General features: G+C 46.5%; 1 protein-coding gene across 1 annotated transcript; it reads right to left on the bottom strand.

Annotated features, from left to right (window-relative positions):
* Positions 1-5,015: 5,015 nt before the first annotated feature.
* LOC149360229 (uncharacterized) lies at positions 5,016-13,439 on the bottom strand. The gene is made up of 3 exons (XM_089572219.1): positions 12,839-13,439; positions 6,584-6,655; positions 5,016-6,328 (listed from the first exon to the last, which is right to left on the bottom strand). Exons 1-3 carry the CDS (start codon positions 13,112-13,114, stop codon positions 6,056-6,058), a joined length of 621 nt encoding a protein of 206 aa, XP_089428345.1. The 5' UTR covers positions 13,115-13,439; the 3' UTR covers positions 5,016-6,055.
* Positions 13,440-21,561: the final 8,122 nt, after the last annotated feature.

Below are 21,561 nucleotides of genomic sequence, written 5' to 3'. Positions count from 1 at the left end.
GTGTCACTGATGTGTGGTTAAGATGTTAAGCTTCGCCTCTAAGAGTGGAACGCAACAGCGTCTCGCAACGCTGCCAGGGAGTCCACAGAACGCCATCGCCCGTTCGGCTCCACGACGCTGCCAGGGAGTTGAGGAAAGGAGATGTATCTGTCTGGCATATCTCGGTGGACACCTGAACCTCACTGTAAGGGAAGGGAGGAAGATGGGAGTGAACAAAGACACCATATTCACTGGACGTGTCTTTGTTCATTCCAAAAGATCGAGCTGGCATAGCGGAGTGGTTAGTGTGCTCGTCTCGCACTCCGGAGACCCTGGTTCGATTCCCCAACTCGACTAATTTGCTACTCGGTTTTATTTATCTTTCTGGTCTGACTGGAAAGGTTAATTAGGCTAATTGTTTAATTGACTAAACTCAGTCCCACTTACTTGGAGCATCACTATACCATCCCGTTTATGGGTTGCAGGGTTACTAGCCAAAGTACAATTGGCCCTGTTTGAAATTCGCGCACTGTGACGCCACGACCATTTTGCCCAATTGAAAAGAGTGACATTTCTGTCGACAACTCCTGCTTACAACAATGAGGCATTAAAGGCTTCCACCTTAAAACCTAGAAGATCGCGTCAGTTTCTATGTTCCAGTCAAGACTGACATGCAAGTAGTGAATGAAAAAATTCAGGTGGGCACTTTGTTGACCTAAAGTGCGGTGAGGCGAAAGCCTTTAGCGCGGTGTTGCTGCTTGTGTCACTGATGTGTGGTTAAGATGTTGATTAAGCACACAACTGTTGGTGAATCTTAAATGCTGGAGACAGTGGAGGGTGTTTGGGAGGCATCCGTCTGATTTGACAGCTTTCTGCAAACACTCTCCAGCGTCCTAGACAAGGAGTACTGCATACGCTTTGGCAGGAAGTAGCGTAGCCATTAGCACGCTCGGCTGCGGAACGGAAGGGTGGTGGTTCGAATCCCATCATGCAAAAAGATTTTTTTTTTTCTCTGGTCTGACTAGAAAAGCGTGACACCTCTGTTGACAACCTTCTGTCGACAACGATGAGCGACTAAAGGCTTTCGTCTTGAAAGTGCGAGCTGTGTTTTGAAAGGGAAACTTTTCCAGAAACCATGTTTAGGGGGGGGGGGGGGGGGGGGGGAAAGGGACGAGTCTAGGAAAGTCATGATTTCAGACTAGGAGACATGATCGATGATCTTGTGTGGTATGCTTGTTAATGAGATAGGGCGGTAATTTAGTGACTAACCCTATCATCTGACTTGTAGACTAGAACGACCTTTCACATTTTCCGATCATACCGCACGGTTCCTGAAGTGGCTGGGAGAAGAGTAGAGACATATGTGCTGCAGTCATGTGCCCTGTGTTTTTTAGTATTTTAGAGTTTCATATCATCAAGGCCAGCTGGTGATGATAGCTTAATTTTCTCGATTATGGATGAAATTCCACCTGAAAAAAATGTGATACCTGGCACGGTACTTTCAATGATGGTTATCGGCAAAGAAAAAGGCATGTAAAGTTCTTTTGCGAAAACTATCGAAAATGCGGAGTTAACCGTTTCGTGTTGGCACATTTGTTATCAGTAATTGTTTCATGTGACTCATTGGTTAGGGCAATAGAGCGATCGGGATGGGGGTTTATTACCTGCCAAAACTGTCCTGGGTTAGTGGATAGCAAATTTCACAGTTTAGAACCATAGAAAGAACACTATGCGTTGTGCATCACAGTTTGGCTTCATAAAATGTTTCCCAATGATGTGAGCCCCCATTATTTTTAGCAGCTCATTAATGACTCTTTTTCTTATTTTTCAGTATTTTTAGGTTGTTGGTAAACTACAGCTTTGGTTACTGGCGCGAAGATTGGTTGTTGGGATGAATTTATTACTTAAGTCAGTAAGATTTTTCTTGAACCTCGACCAGCTGTCATGAATTGAGCGATCCTGGAACGTTCGAATGTGGGAAAAAAAGGTACTAAGGTCATGGCTTATCACGTCGTAGTTGCCTTTCTTGCAGAGCCTTATTGTTTTTGTGTGCGTCTTGTTTGGTGTTAGGACAAAAGAGAAGATAGCGTGAACGACATCACGGTAACTAATTCTTCAAAGGTATGTAACTGATGTCCAAGTATCAGGGTTATTGGATAGGATTAGATCCAAAGTGCTTGCAGATTCTGGTGTGATGTGCATCTGCTCTGAGATAACGGGTTAAAGTTCAAGCAGATGTCAATGAAATTTCTTGTCTCTGCTCGGCCTGCTATTGAAGAAGACTATAGGTTACACCAGTCTGTTGTTAGGAAAGTTAAAATCCCCGAAAAGAATAGCAGCATTTGGGTGGGTTGCTGTAAGCTGTATAAGATTGTTATTCAGCTCGTGACAGAATTCTGGAGTGGCATGTGGGAGGCTGTAACAGATGCCTAGGAGTATTGCTACCGGTGATGCATGGCATAATATCCACAGAATTCTGAGCTTTGATTTAATGTTAACAAAAGAGTATGAAATCTGCCTACGAACTGCTATAAAAACGCCGCTCCCTCTTGAGTGTTTACAGTCATTTTGATAAATATGGAAGTTGGAAGTTACTCTGCGACTCATTACTCCTACCTCCCATCAGAACATCGCGTCACCTCTTCAATTCCCTGAGTGTTCAGCGTTTACATGGTTCTACAATCGCCTTCAATAAATCACAGCAATAGAAAATTGGAACCAGTTACCAGACCACATTGTAAACAAGCGTGACGCTAGTAAATTTTGAGACGCACTAATCGAACATTACAGCAAATGAAAAAACAACCGCATGCTTTGATTTTTACCCTTTACTTTTCTTGTTACTATTCCTTCCTTTAGCCTATCCGCCACCATGTATTGATTAGAACTGCATCTTAACATTTCCTAGTGTACTCCAGTTCTTTTTGTTTTTCTTTTTTATTCTTGCATTGTATTGTGTTGTATTTTACTGTATTAACATTGTTATTCTCTTTACTTTGCATTTCAACTGTTCCCCCCCCTCCCCCCCCCCCTTATGTAATGCCTGAAAAGGGCCTTTAAGGGTACAATAAATGAATGAATAAATGAATGATAGTTCTCCCAGAACTTCAGTATCAGAAACATCACTGTTTAGCCATGTTTCTGTTAAAATGAGTAAGGTGCTCCCAGTTGGTATGATGTTAGATTCGAGATCACGTTTTGGAAGAAAACTGTGTATATTAGTGAAGATTACGGAAAACGAAAGGTCACTTTTGGTGGGTGGCTGTGGTTGATGCTTGCTTTGCAGACATGGGATGTTTGCAACAAGATTTCTTTTATGGAATTTTATGTGTCAAGAACATATCGGTTTGGGCACTTGAGAGGGGTTTTGTAATCTAAAGCATGTGGGCTTGGTAGAGATTCAGCGAAGGAAAGTGAATGCTTTCATGCTTTCTGAACTCTGCGACAGAAATCGTCACCAATACTGTATTCTGTGTCTTTTGGCCTTGTGACAGAACGGCTTCGTTCGTCTTCCAATGCACAAATTTCACGATTACTGGTCGGTTAGTACATTGTGAGAGTCAACTCAAGCAACAAACCTGTGGTCGGCCCATGCTCGGCAAATGACAATCTGGCTGACCAAAACTCATCGGACCGACCCCGGCGCCTAGCTCGGCCCGAGCTTGGGGATTGACAATGGCCTTAGAACGGCCGATCGTCGACCTCGGGCAGTAGAGAATCATTATGATCATAGCAAATTTATTTGGTGGATAACTTAGCAATAATAAGTCATCAAGGGGCCACTAAAAAGGTGAGAAAAGCCTTTCGGTTTTTATTAAATTCGGTTAAGAAATTTGCAATCATCATCTGTTTTTGAGACAAACACTGCATGGCTACAATGATTTTTTGCAGTTATATTGAATCCTTTAGTGCATGGACACTGTCGGGACTAGAACTGCTCCAAAATGGTAAAGACTGTTGCGGCCTCTTTCACGGTGCAACATAGTAGTGACGAAGTCTGCACACGAGTGGCAGCAAGACGCGCCACTACGTCACATGCATTCTTATGACACTCTTCCTGTGCGAGGACCAAGCATACAGTTTATTTTAAATCACAAAATCTGCACTTTCATAGAACCGGTTTGAGAAACAAGCCTAGTAGTTTGCCGAAAAAAAGCAAAGACTTCATGAAAAAAACTGCACAACTCTATGTGCCCAATGCAAAAGCGAACCTCAAAACATCACATGTGCACTTAAAACGAAAGTGTATTCACGAAGAAAATGGGTGACACATGAAAGAGGGCTCTACGTAAGTCATTAAAGGTGCACTGAAGAGGAATCTGAACTCGCCTTTTTGCCGCGGGAACTTGACCTACACGTTCCGAGCATTCTTAGAAACTTCGACTTATTGCCCTGTGTGGCCGATTTCTCTAATTAAATCGAATTAACGTCCTGCTCCCACCTTTATTTTTGAATTCTCCCTCATACGGTGGGCGGAGTCGACCAACGCGTGGAGTGCCTTTCAGCCAGCTCCGTGGAGGCTTTGCTTTCGCTTTATGTTCTTTTTTAGGTTTCCGTGAATAAATAGTTTCATTCACAGATAATATAGCCGCAAAATAAGCCCGCAGAAATAAAAATACGTGCAAACTATTTGCTTCTGCGGGTTACTACGTATTACTCCGCCGATGGCAGAGCGGCAAGCCACCACGGGACTGGGTGAAAGGCGCTCCACGCGTTGGTCGACTCCGCCCACCGTACGAGAGAGAATTAAAAAAGAAAGGCGGGAGCCGGACATCAATTCGATTTAATTAGGGAAATCGGCCACACAGGGCAGTAAGTCACTGTTTCTAAGAATGCTCAGAACGTGTAGATTGAGTTCCCGCGGCAAAAAGACGAGTTCAGATTCCTTTTCAGTGCACCTTTAAGACTTGTTCTGGAAATGGTGTACCCCATTCATCACAAAACTCGCGCAGAATCTCTATTCCTTTCAGTCACGGATTACTGTTCAGTGGAAGCAACTTTCAAAATGTACCAATTTCCAGGTTCTTCAAAAAAGACATGCCGAGACTGCGCAGAAAATAATTCCACCCCACTTGGTGATTAATTTTGCAACTTCTGTCAGGTTCTCGTACAATGGACTCGACACTTCATTCGGAATCAAAATTTGTGCTTCTTTATACTCATTTTCATCAGAAGAAGCGATCGTGTAAACAGTTCAGGTCCTACATGAGGCCCTTTAAAGCACTGATGCATTGAAATAAGCAGAAGGAAATACACTGTCCTCATAGCCAAATCAGTGCTTCGTAAAACCAGGAAGGATCCAACTTTAAAGTACTTCTGCTTTAATTTCACATGCCAGGGCTGAGGCAGTTCCTGTATGCTTTCTGTATGTGTCATGTGTCTCGTAAAATTATAGGAAGCAGTTTGGAATAGCATTTGAGCTGGCATAAGCTATGCCAATACTCCCATGAGTCCCTTCTGTCTAGGACTAAGCAGCTCATGACTCCCCCTGGAGGAATGGAGTGCTTTTGAGCAACTCTGACTTAACAATGCTTTCTTAGCTTGTTTTCCTAACGAGCAGCTTCATTCAAGCTTATGATTTTTTACACCCCTCAAAGGAAATAAAAAGAAGATGCAGTAGCGTGTGCTCCTAATTAACTTAAATTGTTCTCGCAAACATGCTTCTGTTGTAAAATTAAATTATGGGGTTTAAAGCCACAAAGCAACACATGGGCTGCACTAGATAATTCACAGTTGTCTTTCACCTTAGCCAGAAGGCAGGCACGAGTAAATGCGCCCAAGGTGGCACTTAGGAGCAGTGACACCTTCTAACTGCGAAGGTCAGATGACACCGGGTAAGGCTGCTATCGGAATGGCAAAATTTCTTCTCTCCATATTCAAGCACGCGGCTTGTTGGCAGCACCAGGTGTGCATGTAGTGCTGTGGCCACTGCCTGTGTGCTGTAAGTAATATTGAGTACAACTGTACACATATGGAGACACTGTGACCAAAGGAGCTACAGCATGTTTGTTGTTTTTGTGCATGTAATGTTATTACCTGTAAATACATTCTTCCGGAAGTGATTTGACACCTGCCACTAAGGAGTTTGCAAGCCAACCGTGCACCGGGTCGCCGCTGTCTGTGTGCCCACCATGCACTGGGTCTTCACTGTCTGCGTTCCAGAAATGAGATCGAAATAATCCATTCTGAGTGTCTGAGTGGACGCCGTGACCTTCTTGCGAAGCCAGTGCTTGACTGTCATAGTCCGGTCATAGCTCCTACAATTCGCACAAACGGTCCCCTCAACCACGGCAGTCTGAGTGCCAGCCTCAGTCTTCCGGGTACCGCAGTTGCGTCCGCACGTTAGGGCCTGCAAGGAAGTCAAACTGAGTTCAGCTCCTTCCATTCAGTTGTGCCTTCGCAATGCATTCTGACACAAGCACATGCAGTATACAAAGGACTGCCAGTGGCTTCCAAAGAAAAAAAGGAGACTTAGAAAACGCTGCTCCACAAGCCACATAAGAAGAGATCAGAGGAGATCAGCCCATGCAGAAAAATAGCAAGACAATTCATTACACGTACATCTGCCAGCACACGTGACACAAAAGTTACAAATGAAACTCACTCGTTGGGACACTTCAGATGAACATGATGCTGGCGGCACAGCCGCTTTGTTCTGCGATCCCTGTGCTTGAGGCTGCATGAATAAAAAAACACCAAGCATGCACTACCCATCTTCCTAATGCAACGCCAACATATTGGTATCCTCATTAGTCCAAAATGACCAGATTTTAAGTTCTAACGTGACAGCGTTAAGGGCCCCGTGTCGCAGAAAAGCCCCTGCATGTTTCTAAGCATCATGGGAAGGGGGGAGGAGCTATACAAGCATGCAGCCAAACAAACTAGACACACTGCTGCTTCAACCAGTTGCTTTCACACACTCGCACCCCTGCCCCATGATGCAAAGCACGCGTGGGTGCCCCAGCCATGTTTTAATTTCTACTTCCACTGCTCATCCGCACCCTCGCGCCCGAAGGCTAGCACTTCACGCTCGCGTGTGATGCCTCACAACCCGCATATCCGTTACTCTGGGTTAAGGTTAAAAAAAAAACAAATGACATGACGGTCAACGTCAACGCGTGTCAACACGATATTGAGCGACAGCTGTTAATGCGGTATGTTGTGGTTAAGAATATGAGTGCGACCTCTTGACTGTCTAGTTCTATGGCGCTCTTTTCAGTATCTCACACATAGTCGTTTACGCACCAGGGTATGCAATCATTCGGTCGAAAAGCCGTCGGCATCGTAGTTGTAGCTGCTGGCGCCGCCACGGTGGCTCAGCGGTTATGGTGCTCGGCTGCTGACCCAAAAGACGCGGGTTCGATCCCGGCCGCGGCGGCTAGAATTTCTTTGGAGGAGCAATTCTAGAGGCCTGTGTACTGTGCGATGTCAGTGCACGTTAAAGAACCCCAGGTGGTCGAAATTTCCGGAGCCCTCCACTATGGCGTCTCTCAGAGCCTTAGTCGCTTTGGGACGTTAAACCCCATAAACCAAACGTAGCTGCTGGCACCGCGTGTCAGAAAAAAGTCTATCATGCCAAATGTTTGCCGCAGAATGTTCCAGATCGTGTAATACGATTCAGCCTTTCGAGCAGCATAAACTCAGAGAGCTTGCAGCAGGAATTCGAACCAGCAACCTATAATCAGGGCTGCGGGTGTCTACTAGATGTGTGAGACAGTTAATGCAACTTCCTTTCCTCAAATCCAATTTTTGTTTCCTTCATTAGGCACCTCTTTCTCTCTCTCCTACCTACCTTTTCTTACCACGAGTTCAGGTGTTCGAGCAAGATGTGAGACAATTACCATTTCCTCTCCTCAAAAATGTGTTGCGTTCAAAGCCGTTTCCAACAGGCTGAACGTGCGATGGTGTTCCCAGAACTCCCTGGCAGCGCTGCAATACGCGGTCGCATTCCACTCTTAAAGGCGAAGCATAAGCATCTTCCAAATTTTTTTCATGTGTCTCCAGCCAGCTACATTTTTTGCTGCAGGGTGTCATATCTTCCCAACATACCCAAGATGGCCCCAAACTATAGGATCCAGTGCTGTGGAGTCAGGTCCCCAGATATGGAAGCCCATATCAAGCACCACGGTACGCCCTTTGCCTCAGCAATGAGACAGAAAGTCGTTTCCACCAAATACTGCTAGCATGCACTTTGCAGTCGTGTGCATGCCCAGTCAAAAAAAAAACCATTGGAACCAATTGGACATTCCAGTTGGAACTAAATGGACATTCCCATTGCTTCCAATTGGATTTCCCAACTGAAACCAATTGGTTCCAGTTGTGTTTTTAGCCCCCGACCAACTGGATCCAACTGGACTAGCCAATTGGACCCATTAGGCCAGGCAGTTATTTGACCCAGAAAATATTCACAAAATATGTTACGTTCATTGAGAAAGGTAGCTAAATGTTTGAATAATATGCTCTAGGATCTTGGATGAATATTTCTACAACTTAACACATTGTAATGTGCAAAAGGAAAACTGATTTATGAGGACTTCAGGGAGACACTCTGCCTAGTGCCAATCAACATTTTTCTACAGAATTGAAATTAGCATGCTTTTATGGAAATCAAAGCCAACAGACACACATGCATCACACACAAGCAACACTGCACATTCAGGCACTAGTAGCATACATTAGCTCAATATGTACATCCAGAGAACACACTTCTGCTCCAACTTATATACCCAGTTGATTAGGCTCTCATGCTGGGGCCGGTGGCGCTTGCCCACTGAGCGCAGATATTTAATTTAATTTCAGCTCCAGTGGGGGTTGTTACGTTTCGCCTTCGTCGCTAGAAGAAAATTGGCGCGGTTGCAGCGGAATGCCGATGAGTCACGAAAGGCATGCGGGGTAAACGCCTGAATTAGCCACGGAAGCGGCGTCAGTCATCCACCCCGCATCTGGCCAGCCAGCTCTGCAGTACAGAAAGAAGTTAGCTGCCACGTTCCGCAGTACTAGACATTCCAAGGGGCACATCAAGTTGACAGCAGCAACCGTCTTCCAGGGAGAAGTGGTCAACGACCGCTTCCCCTACCCCGAGCACGTGCGACCACATGAAAGGCGCAAAAACGCTGTTCGAGAGCCTTCCAGAATCTGCGCGACGCAGAGTGCATCCTTCTCTCCCAACACGTGACGGGGACGTGTTCCCTATTGAGTGTGTGTGTGTGTGGGTGCCACATTGAACTTTCAGGACCCTCCTTTCCCGACAAGCCCGCCCCCATCTAGGGAGCCCAGGGAAAAGGAAGGATATAAAACTCGGCGCCTTGGACGGCCGAGTAGCTCCTGACCATCTGAGCTCATCGTCATGTAGCTCTGCTCCTTGTTTTGAGACTCTCTTACTGAGACGTTCTCTCAGTTGCTGTTTGTATATATGTAAATTCCCTTGTATAAAGTTCTTCTTGCCTTTCCCTTAAACCTCGTCTACGACCTTCCTCAACCCCTCTCCGGCACGACCATGCTACCTGATCTTTAATAGGGTGTAGGTGATGAGTACAATTTATTAGGCTAAGCTGCTGATAGCTCTTATTGCAAGTACTGTATTAGTTCTACTTTTTCGTCAAACATCCAAAAATTCATTGGATAAATTGGGTGCAGTTCGGCGGACCAATTGGATGCAATGGGTAAGACCAATTGGGCTCACCAATTGGAAACCCAAATAGTCTAATTGGATAGTCCATTTGGACCATCCAATTGGAACACCATTCCAATCGGAAACCCAAATGGTCCAATTGGATAGTCCACTTGGACCATCCAATTGGAACACCATTCCAATTGGAAACTGAACTCGTCCAACTGGAACCAATTGGAACCCATTGGAAATCCAATTGGTTCCAATGGTTTTTTTTTACTGGGTGCCCTCCACATCGCATGACTGCTTTGTATGCTTTAAGTTTTTTGCAAACATTTGCCTCCGCAAGAGAATTTATGGCACTTATATATGGTGCTTTTACACAGTGCTTTAATGCAGGCAACCAGAATGGCCATCATTAAAACATTAATTCTGGCTACTATGGCAGTGTTTGTGTTGCAGTGGAAAAAGCAGACGCTGCCAGGTCAAAAAGCTTCTGCTTACTACTGCGTGATGAACCGGCTCTCAGTCAGTGCAACTTCTTCCAAGCCTAATTCAACACAGCCTTCGCTTTTCTTATGTATGGTAGGGAACCTGAGATTGTTTTGTTGCATGATCTTCATGAGTGAAAGTATGAGACGGTGCCATGCAATTTCCATGTTAAATACACCGTCTGGATGTGCTGGAACAATTCAGCTGCATGAATGGTGGAAGCTAGCGCAGGTCTCCACAGAGATTGATGTATAACCCGCCAAAGGGCTGCAGGTATTTGCATGTGATGGCCCAAAGCCACGAGTCGGTTCTCTGATGAGTGAATTTTTATGGTGCAACGGCATCTGCGGCCAAAGAGCGCCATGGCACAAGGTATTTTCGTTTGCTCAAGGTGGGGTCAAAGACCCATTGCACAAGCATTTGACTCTGATTAAGCCGAGCACCAGGCCAGGGGAAGCTTGTACCCATTGCATCACCGGTGCGTGCCTGGCAGCACTGAAGATTGATCCCCCAATCCTCCCGCAAGCGAGGCGGATGCTCAAACGAGTTTGTTCTCTGAAGTGCGTGGCAGACTTCACACTAACTTCATTGATAATCACATTGTACATTCCAGAATGCATAGCAGAATGTCGTCAACCTTCTGTCCCAAAGTGCGCCGTCCCTCTTGAGGCTAAGCTTGGACACTGCGGTTACTCCACTGAGTGCCACCGCTGCCTTTCCAGTTGTTGCACAGGCTACATACTTAGGCATTTACATTGTCTGAGACAGCAGGCTTACAATGCCTGTTGTAGACGTCCATGAAGAGGCACAGTACAAACGCCTTGCCGCATCCAGCCACATCCGTGTAGAAGATTTGCAGTGGCGAAGAGTCCGGGGTAGTAAATTGGTGCAAGACCTCTTCGATGATCTTGTACTGCTCTTCATTCATCCTCCACATGGTGTCCACGTACTGATCTCTGCTCATGACAACGAGGAACGTGCTCATGGTAGTGCACTGCCATGCACGAGCAGTGCTCTGATCTCCTACATGGCTTTGCAGTCGAGTTCGTTAATGGACTCGACTGCATGTTAACGGGACTTGACTGCACCGCCGTCTAGGAGATCAGAGCCGTCATTCTCCATGGACGGTAGATGCTGTCTCACATCGTGTCCTCCTTGAGCAAACACCAGGCAGCCTCCTGTGCGGACAGCTCGATTGCATTGAGCGTATTCACACACAGATATCTCAATGCCTGCATGTAATGCATCACCCCATTCTCTTTGACAGTTTCTTACACTGCTCCGTTCAGGTTGGACATCCTTTGGCCTTATTTACAAGCTCCACCATGGAGGAAGCATACAATTATGTGTCAAGCATGATTAGAAATCCATGTTTGAATCTAGGATGGCTGCCACCCAGGTGTTAAAGTAATTAACCCACTTGTACTGCACGGTACAGGGTAGCATGACGGTGGGATGAGGGGTATGCACTTGGAGAACAGAAATGCACTCTGCCTCATCGGTGATGCTGTGATGTTCCCAGAGATGCTCCACTGAATGTTTTGGGTAATTCGATTACTTTTTTCTGTGATTGCTTACAGGCTGCTTTTCCAAGAACAAGTTCTGAGCAATGGTGCAGCTTTGAGAACCTCAGCCTGATGGCCATCACTACTGCTGGTGGGGATGTTTTCTTCATAACAAAGCGAAAATCGATCGGCTGCAGAGAAGCACCGTGCGCGATGATACGCGGGCCACAATTGGGTCACTGCTGACTTCTACAGCAGTTATTGCCCAGAGAATATCACGCGAGCGCTCTGTACAGACCCACCGTCCTGTCAGATGGTGCTGCAACTTACCTCCCACTAAAGTCACTTGACCTCCCACTACACCGAACTCGGCAGCTCCCGCACAAGGCACGAAAACAGGGATATAGCTCAAGAAGGCGTGTAAAGCAAGCAGACTGTTGAAAGCAGCATGACAGGTAGAGTGTTCTAGCAAGGCGTCAACGGGCAAGGCGTCGCGCCGAATGGGCGATGGAGTTCCGTGGACTCCCTGGCAGCGCTGGAGCAAGCTGTCGCGTTCCACTCCTAAAGGCGAAGCTTAAGCCTCTTTCAATTTTTCTCCCATTTTCTATAAGCACTTTGTTAATTTTACCTTCTAAAGGATCAGTTACTCCATCCTCCTCATCCAGTGTACTCCGTATATCCCACAAACCCTCTTGAATAACACAGTCATAGGCTAAAATTGGTAAATTGGTTTTTGAGATAAGGAAATGGCACAGTATCTGTCTCACATATATCGGCGGACACCTCAACAGCGCTGTAGGGGCAGGGAGGAAGGTGGGAGTGAAAGAGCAAAGAGAGAAAGAGGGGCCGTAGTGGAGGTCTCCGGAATAATTTCGACCACCTGGGCATCTTTAACGTGCACTGACATCGCACAGCACACGGGCGCCTCTTTCGTTTCGCCTCCATCGAAACGCGGCCGCCGCGGTCGGGTTCGAACCCGGGTACTCCGGCTCGGTAGACGAGCGCCTTACCACTGAGCCACCGCGGGGGTCCCTTAATTGATATCCACAAATGCTAGCCATAGGGGCCAGTGTTCCTCTTCAGCAATCTCGATACACTGCGCGTCGGTGAAAACATACTGTCCTCTAACCTCCTTCGTTTAAAGTTTTTTACCGCCTTCTCCACCCCTTCCCTGTCCTTGATTCCTTGGTGGGTGTGGAACAAAATCACCTTGACCCCGCGGTCTTTTTCCGGCCTGTGTTCGTCCACTTACCGGTCCATTCGGAACGAAGAGCGTCGGTAGCGACCCTGACTTCAGCCGCGGCTGAAGAGGGCTGTTCATTGCCTGCAGCAGCCTTGGATCATGGACGTAGTCATCCGGAGCAAAGTGTCTTCCGCAAACCACCACATTCTTGACCTTTGTGTTTGAACGACCGATGCGTTGGAGCCAGACACGACTCACCTCATAATCTCCTGGCAATCTGTGCCAGATCGCGGTCCGACTCCAGTCGCTCCGTGGGCATCCAACAACGAAACAGCGTCGTCGCATTTTCTCCACAAACTGAACGATCGAGAGACGCGTTCAGCTCGACCACCTCAATGTGTCAGTTAGCGCGTCCTGTCATATAGCTGTTTGTTTCCAGCAGTGTCTCTCAAACACAGTAGAATGGCAACAGAGATCAACTCGACCGCCTCAAAACGTCAGCGAGCGCGACAACAGGCAATGCAGCTGAGGCAGGCTCCGCAATACCATATTACTCCGCCTTGTGTGCCTCTCGCAGCCACTGGTGTTGATTTGGACAAAAACAGAGTGGTATAAAACGAAGAGCTAGCACTGAAATTTACGGTCAAAGCTGTGAGGCGTTTAGTGTTCGGGCTCTCTGGCTGTTATTTTATTGTGTGTGCGGTACTTTTTAGACACAGACGCAGTAAGAGCGATTCCCCCACCAGCCGTGTATCATACCGTCACATGTCATTCTTACTACTCAGAGTCTCGAAAAGTCGCAAGACGAAAAATGTGGTAAGAGGTAAAAATGAAGTGCAGGAGGTTCTCAGCCAAGGTAGTTGAGATTTGTCGAAACGAAATATGCTTGTTTTCACTTTCGTTGCATGGCGAACTATTTTTTGGACGCGGTCTTAGCCTGCGTGAACAGGGGCGCTAGCTTTGGCGGCATGTTTGATATGTGGTACGAGCCCGACCGCGGCGGCTGCGTTTCGATGGAGGCGAAGCGTAAAGGCAGCCCTGTACTTTGCGATGTCAGTGCACGTTAAAGATCCCCAGGTGGTCGAAATTATTCCAGAGCCCTTCACTACGGCACCTCTTTCTTCTTTACTCCCCCTTTTATCACTTCTCTTACGGCGTGGTTCAGGTGTCCACCGAGATATATGCGAGACAGTTACTGCCATGTTTCCTTTTTCCGCCAAAACTCCCATCAACATAACGCGGCGCGCTACATTGAAGAGTGCTACAATAAGAGTGTTTTCTACTTGTTCCTGAACCACTGTTGTGTAACAATGCTTTTTTATTTTGTTTCCACTAGAAGCCTTGCTCAAGCCTATTTTTCTAGTCCTTACAAGGAAATAAAAAGTTAGAAGATGCGGTAGTGCATGCTGCTACCAAATTAATTGCAAATGTTCCTGTGAACATGCTTCAGCTGTAAAATTAATTGTGGGGTTTAAAGTCCCGAAGCAACACATGGGCTACAGTTTGTAATCCAACGGAGCTTTTTTGGTGGGCTAGTTGGTCCATGAAGTCAAGTGAAGGATCCTTTCACGTCTTTGCCTTATGCACTGTTTCCTTCATTTGACTGCAGTTGGTAATTCACAGTTATGTCTTTATTTTAGCCAGAAAGCAGGCATGAGCAAAAGTGCCCATGCTGGCACTTAAGAGCAATGATGCCTTTTGACTGCGAAGGTCAGGTGACACTGGGTAAGGCTGCTATCAGAATGGCAACATCCCCTCTATTCATTTTCAAGCACGCTGCCTGTTGGAAGCACCATGTGTCCGTGCAGCGCTGTGGCCACCACCTGCGCACTGCAAGTAATACTGAGCGTGATTGTACACATACGGTGGCACTGTGACCAAAGAGACTACAGTACGCTTTTTTTTTGTTGTTCATAGTGTGTATCCACATATACGTTCCACCGTTTGTGAGCCAGCCGTACACCGGGTTGTCGCTGTCTGCGTGCCCACCATGCACCGGGTCGTTGCTGTCTGCGTGCCCACCATGCATATTATTGGCATTGTCTGAGTGGACGCCGCGCCCTTGTTGGGAAGGCAGTGCTTAACCACCATAGTCCGGGCACAGCCCAAACACTTCACACGGACACTCAGCTCAACGACGGCAGTCTGAGTGCCAGCCACATTCTTCACAGATAGCCAGTCTTTTGTCTGAGTGCCAACCATAGTCTTCCGGGTACTGCAGTTGCATCCACACGTTAGAACCTGCAAGGAAGTCAAACTGAGTTCAGCTCCTTCCATTCAGTTGTGCCTTCGCAATGCATTCTGACACAAGAACATGCAGTATACAAAGGACTGCCAGTGGCTTCCAAAGAAAAAAAGGCAATTTAGAAAGGGCTGCTCCACAAGCCACATAAGGATTGACGTCAGAGGAGATCAGCCCATGCAGAAAAAAAGCAAGACAATATATCACACGACGATCTGCCAGCACATGCAACATATAAGTTAGAAATGAAACTCACTCGTTGCGACGCTTCAGATGAACGTGACGTTAGAGATACAGCCGCATTGTTCTGTGATCGCTGTGCTTGTGGCTGCATGAATAAAAATACATAAAGCATAAATTACCCATCTTCCTAGAGCAAAGTCAACATATCGGTATCCTCATTAGTTCAAAAGGACCAGATTTATGTTTTCTTTTTTTGTGTCCCACACCAGCCAGCTACATTTTTTGCTGAAGGGTGTCCTATCCCCACAACATACCCGAGATGGCCACAAACTATGGGATTCAGTGCTGTGGAGTCAGGTCCCCAGATATGGAAGCCCATATCAAGCACCACGATATGTCCTTTGCCTCAGCAATGAGACAAAGTCGTTTCCACCAAATACTGCTAGCATGTCCCTTGCAGTCGTATACATGCCCTTCACATTGCATGACTGCATTGTACGCTTTAAGTTTTTTGCAAATATTTGCCTCCACAAGTGATTTTATGGCGCTTATATGCGGCGCTCTTCCACAGCACTTTAATGCACACAACCAGAATGGTCATCATTAAAACAATATCCTCGGCCACTATGGCCATGCTTGTGTTGTAGTGGAACAAGCAGATGCCACTGGGACAAGAAGCTTTTGCTGACTGCTGTGTGACGAACCAACTCTTGACTAGTGCGATTTCCTTGGGGCCTAATTCAACACAGCCTCCACTCTTCTTAAGTATAGTACAGAAACTGAGATCGCTTTGCTTTATGATCTTCATGAGTACGAGAGAATGGTCCCATGCAAACTCGATATTAAACACACTGTCCATCTTGGCGTGCTTGGACTACTTGACTGCACAAACGGGGGGAACATAGCACAGGTCTCCACAGAGATTGATGTATAACCCGCCAAAGGGCTGCAGGTATTTGCAAGGGATGGCACATAGTTGCTAACTTCATTGATAGTCATGCATTTGACATTCCCGAATGCACAGCAGAAAGTATTCAACTCGTTGTCCTGGAGTCCGCCGTCCCTCTTAGGCTGAGCACATGGAAGGGCATTGCTTAAATCGGACATTGGGCTCGACTGCTACGATATCTAGGAGATCAGAGCCATCGTTCTTCATTGCAGGCAAGTGCAGTATCACATCGGAAAGCTCAGAAGTCATGACCCTTCCTCCTTCTCCTTATTGGGCCGAAATAGGAAATTGCAAACCTTGCAGAGTTTGTCAATGTTTAGATCACTCCGGTAGCATGCTTTGTGCTCTCAAATGGCGTTTTATGTCTTCCTCCTAAAGCCGGACAGTTTTGATCGAAGATGTCTACCTCCTTATGAAACGGATAGAAGAGCCTGCCATGTTCCCACTTGAAGTTAACAGGATCATTGATGGAGCAACCGCAGTAGTGGAGTATCACTCACTGAGTTTTCTCCTTGCATGTGTAGAAGCTGTAGTCTGTAGCGAACTCTGCCAGAGTGACAGCTTCCAATTCAGGGGCACGGTCTTCGTAGTGCTCGATCATAATCCCTTTTCAAACGTCCGTGCTAGATTTGTCCAAGCCTTCCTCCGTCGTTTGAACGTTACTCTTCCAGATGTGCGTCCTCTCCTCAGGCAAAGCAGTGTTTAGAGACAATTTTGTGACTTGCCTCTGACGCGCCCTTCTTCAGGAAACATCAGGCGGCCTCCTGTGCGGACTGCTCGATCGCACTGAGCGTCTTTGCACCAAGATGTCTTAGTGGGTGCATGCAATCAATGCCCCCTTCTCTTTGACAATTTCTTGCACTGCTCAGTTCAGGTTGGACATGCCTCGTTTTTTTTTTTAATTTCATTTTATTTATGCATATACCTACATCGCCCAGGGGCAATTATTGCAGGGGGATTACGAATGTTGTCTATCATCTGAAAATAAAAAGTCGACAATATAGGAGACACTAAATACAATGCGAAAAACTTATGTAACTAACAAACAAATGAATGCACTAAGAACAGACCTCAAGCAAGGCTGAGAAGAACATGGAGGGTGGAACAATTATTACTGTTTCGTCCAAATGATTTCATCCACCAATAGAAAAAGGAAAGAAAGAATGAGCAAAAAATTCGTGTGACACGACACGCAACCTCTCATACTTTTTTTGAGTTCATGTAGATACTTTTGTCTGTACCAGTGTTGCCATGATATACATTATGAAAGAATTTCAACCTCAAGAATTTTCTCCTTTGGCACAGGGGTTGCCACCCAAGCTCGGTTTTGGTTTGTTATGCTGGAGCTGAAGTTGTAATTGTTAGTGACGAAAGGCTTTATTTACATGCTCCACCACGTGGGCGACACGCGTGTGTCAAAATGATCTGAAGATGCATGTCTGAATCGAGGCTGGACACCACCCATGGGTTAAATTAACCCGCTTTTGCTTAACTCTTTCGCTACCGCGGAAAAAGGCACGATTTGGAGCGTACTGAAAGAAAATTTTTTTTCTCAAGAACTAATACACCCAGCACATATTGCAATGCATGAAATTGTAGCTTATTAGTTACACTTCTGAATGAAATAAATGCCAGAGTTGTGTGTGCAAAAGTAAATGAACATTTATTTGTGAAATTTGCTAAAAACACAAAAAATGTATATAGCAAAAACAGAAATTACCGGCTGCACTAAGCCCGAACTTGATTAGAGGAAAACTGGAATATACAAACTGTTGCACATGTTTATAGCTGTCATTATTCACAGTTTCAGCTATGAGAAAAATTTACTGCACTTTCCATGGCTTGTCAAATCAGGGGTCATGACTGTGGTGCCACTGTGAAGAGCAATCAGAGGTGAAGATGTGAAGCAGAGGTAGACTGACAGGTGCTTCACATAAGGTTTTATCTTTGTTCCTCCCTTGTTCTCTGATAGCCGAGCTTGTAGTTTTTTCTTTTTTTCATTATTTTCGGTTGGTGTTGAATGGATTCTATGAGAGGATTGGGGGTGTGGACTTCTTTTCCCTCATCATACCTGAAGATTTCTTGAATGAGCTGCTCCCTGAAAGCCAGCTGATAAAATTTGGCATTTTAGGCAAGCTCTAAAACATCAGGATTGAATAATTAAGTTTTATCGATGTGGTTCAAAAGCCAGGACACTTTTCAAGTATTGCCAATAGAGGCTGCCGCCACCGAATCATCCGGGTCCGTTACGTGCAAAAAAAAACAAAAACAAAAAAAGCGAAAAACCAATTTTGAGAAATTATTTTTTATGGCAGAGGGCCAGAATAGATTATTCTGGTATTTCAGTAGAGATACAGTCGTGGCAGGTCAACAATTCCAATGTATATGATGATTCCAATGAACATCAGAATCTCCAACCGATTCACGGCTTCCCATGAGCCGTCACGCTGAATTTGCTGAAAATCTTCATCCATGCATACTTATTAGTGTTTCCGCACACGATCTTCATCATTTCCGCCATGAAGAGGATCAAAAAAAAAGTCGAGAAGTCGAGCGAATCTCCGAGCGCCGCTCCGCAGCGATGTGCCGATATGGACACCTAGCTGTCGTCTTGGTTGAAAAACGCGACGCGACCTTGAGCATTTGGCGAACTGTCTTCGCCATACGTTGTCAAGACCCTGAAGCACAAAAATAAACCACTTTCATCAATTACAAACCGTATGCACCGCAGAAAACACACAGCGAACGAAAACAGAGCTTACATGCAAGTACGCGCTGACGTTCCAGGCTCCCGAGGCGAAGTCTCGCTGCCGAAACCGAAATCCAACGTTTGTACATTGTTGCCCGACTAATAACCGCTGCTTTCGTCGCAAAAAAAGAAACCGAAACCGGCCGACGTGCTCGGTGTCAGCTTTCGCTTCCGAGGAGCGCTCGGCGACGCGGACGCCATTTTCTCCGGCTGACGGTGCTGCGGCCGTTCAAAGTTTTATTTTTCACGGCGCCCCCTTATGTCAAAACACTGAAACCAAGGCTGCAATCGAAAGAGCAGTTGTTGAGCTCGCTAACTAGATGGCGGAGCACGTCCACAAGGCTCCAAAATTAGCTTTTTTGCGCGGGCGATTTGAATCGATCATATGCGAACGATCGCCTATGGCGCGGTAGCGAAAGAGTTAATGGTGTGCGAGGAGCCAGCAGTGCGACGAAGAGTACCCGCTTGGAGAACAGAAATGTACTCTGCTTTGTCTGTGATGTGATGTTCCCAGAACTTCCACACTGAATCATGGTTGGTTGTCTCCAGGGCGTGGTGCATGGCTTGACGCTTGTTTCGGGGACTCTCGATGTGTTTCTTCTGCGCCTCACTCTCCACACTGGGAAAAGGCACTACGGCCATGCATCCAACAATGGGCATGAAGGCGGGGGTAAGGGGCACTTGGTCCTGTTGCGCTTGTGTTGTTGGTGTCGGTGCACCTGTGTCCGTTCCCACTGAGCACCCAGTGTCGACAGAAAGCGAATGGCGGCCATCTCCAGAGTTCGCGGCATGTGTATGGAGAGCTCCTCGTTGGGGGCAATGACAAGCCAGAGGAGAATGAGTGCATGTGCTGATCCATGGTACTGAAATTCAAAGTGCTTTAAGTAGTCTACCACTATGTAAGGCCTGAAGAGGGTCTCCGGGTCTTGCGGAGGATGTTGAAAATGACGTGCACGAGCTGGTCAAGTAGGTGGTGCAGACTATGGGATCGTTATCCAACAGCTGAGCCCGATAAATGCTATTCATTTCCTCTACACCTTATCCGGTTTCACAGGGTTTTAAGCAGAGGCTCTGAAACAACTGTAACAGGTCAAGCCAGTGCATATCTGAGGCAGACAGAGTGAGGAATGTGGTAGGCTTAACAAACTGGCGGATCATAGCAAAGAGGTCTTTGTTCCATTTTGTCCAGTACAGCACGGTTTAGGGCAAGCTATGCACAAAGGCCACGCTGTGCTTGACTGCTTCCTGCACAGTCCTTGTAGAGCAACTGCTGCTTCGTTAGCGTTTCCACTGCATTCATGTTGCATGGCCACAGGCATGTCACTGGGTACTCGGTGTCTGAAAAGTTTCATCGTCATGTGCAGTACGTGGTGCGAGTGGTACCTCGGCAGTCCAACCTGCAGATCTCGCTCATTGCATGCTCACGTGAAGGCGGTTGGTTTGGCACTGGCATGCATTTGGCGCAGCTCTCCTTGGTAAATCCGCAGGAATAAGAGCTCCTCCGCATGTTCATTGTAAAGGATGCTCAGGAGCTTTCCTCACCACATGCAATCGCAAGAACCTTGTCTTCATCCCATATCAGGATGTGCTCAGCCAGGGTGATGGCTGTGGCCACCTGGATGGGGTCGTTCAGGATCGTGCAGTCTGGGAGCAACCCGATTTCGTCATGCTCATCCACATTTGTGACATCACCCAAAGGCGCCAAATCGCACTTGATGTGCTAATGCTTGCACAGAGTGCTATCACAAAGCACCTTGAGCCATGGCAGCAGTTCACATTTTCTCACTTCCCTGCCAAGTATGTCGTCTTCGCTAGCATATGCCGCTTCAGTTGCATATTGAGGGCACAGTGTTGTTTGATGGCACGCGGAAACAATGTCACTATCTCATCAACATCGCTGCACACGCTCACATCGGGTCTTTTAATGCTGTATTGGCCTCCGCCATGCATCAGCCATCGCACTGGCATAAACGGGATTCGTGGAGATACACAAATCTTGCCGAGTGCATTCGATTGCGGCAGGTGCACTGGCTTCACCGATACTTGTACCGTTGGTTGTGGAAAGATGAGGAATGTCACCCTTCTGCACAGACTGCATGTTAAACCAGAGTTGCAATTGATTAATTTTGCAAATAATTAATTACTTTTTTTGAAACGGTAACGTTTTGGGTAAGTCAATTGCTTTTTCCTGTAATTGCTTACTGGTAATCAGCTTCTCTTTTTCTAAGGACATGCTCTAACCAACGGTACAGCTTTGTGATCAAGAACCCGAAGGCCAACTCTACTGCTAGCAGGGATGGTTTTCCATGACACAGCGGCAATTGACCGACCACGGAGAAGCATCATGCGCGATAATGTGCGGACCACAACCGAGGCAGCACCGACGTTTACGGCAGTACTCGTACCAAGAAATACCTTGTGACCACTCTGTATGGACTCCCCCATCCTGGAAGCGCCTCACAATGAAACCAAGAAATCAGAAGCATGGAAATGGCTGACCACCAAACAAGCATATGTCTGCCTACAGAGTGAACTTGAGCGGCGATCAAAGTTGCAAGGAAGAAAAATGTTGGTCTGCTTTTGCAGTGCATCTACTTTTCTTGCCCAGTACCAATAAATATGCGGAAAAAACACCAGTGGTAGTAATTTAAGAATATCTTCAAAAACTA

The sequence above is a fragment of the Amblyomma mixtum genome, chromosome 2 (genome assembly GCF_055824585.1).
Source record: "Amblyomma mixtum isolate Tamu chromosome 2, ASM5582458v1, whole genome shotgun sequence".
Taxonomy (NCBI): domain Eukaryota; kingdom Metazoa; phylum Arthropoda; class Arachnida; order Ixodida; family Ixodidae; genus Amblyomma; species Amblyomma mixtum.
This window is presented reverse-complemented; position numbering and strand designations above follow the sequence as displayed.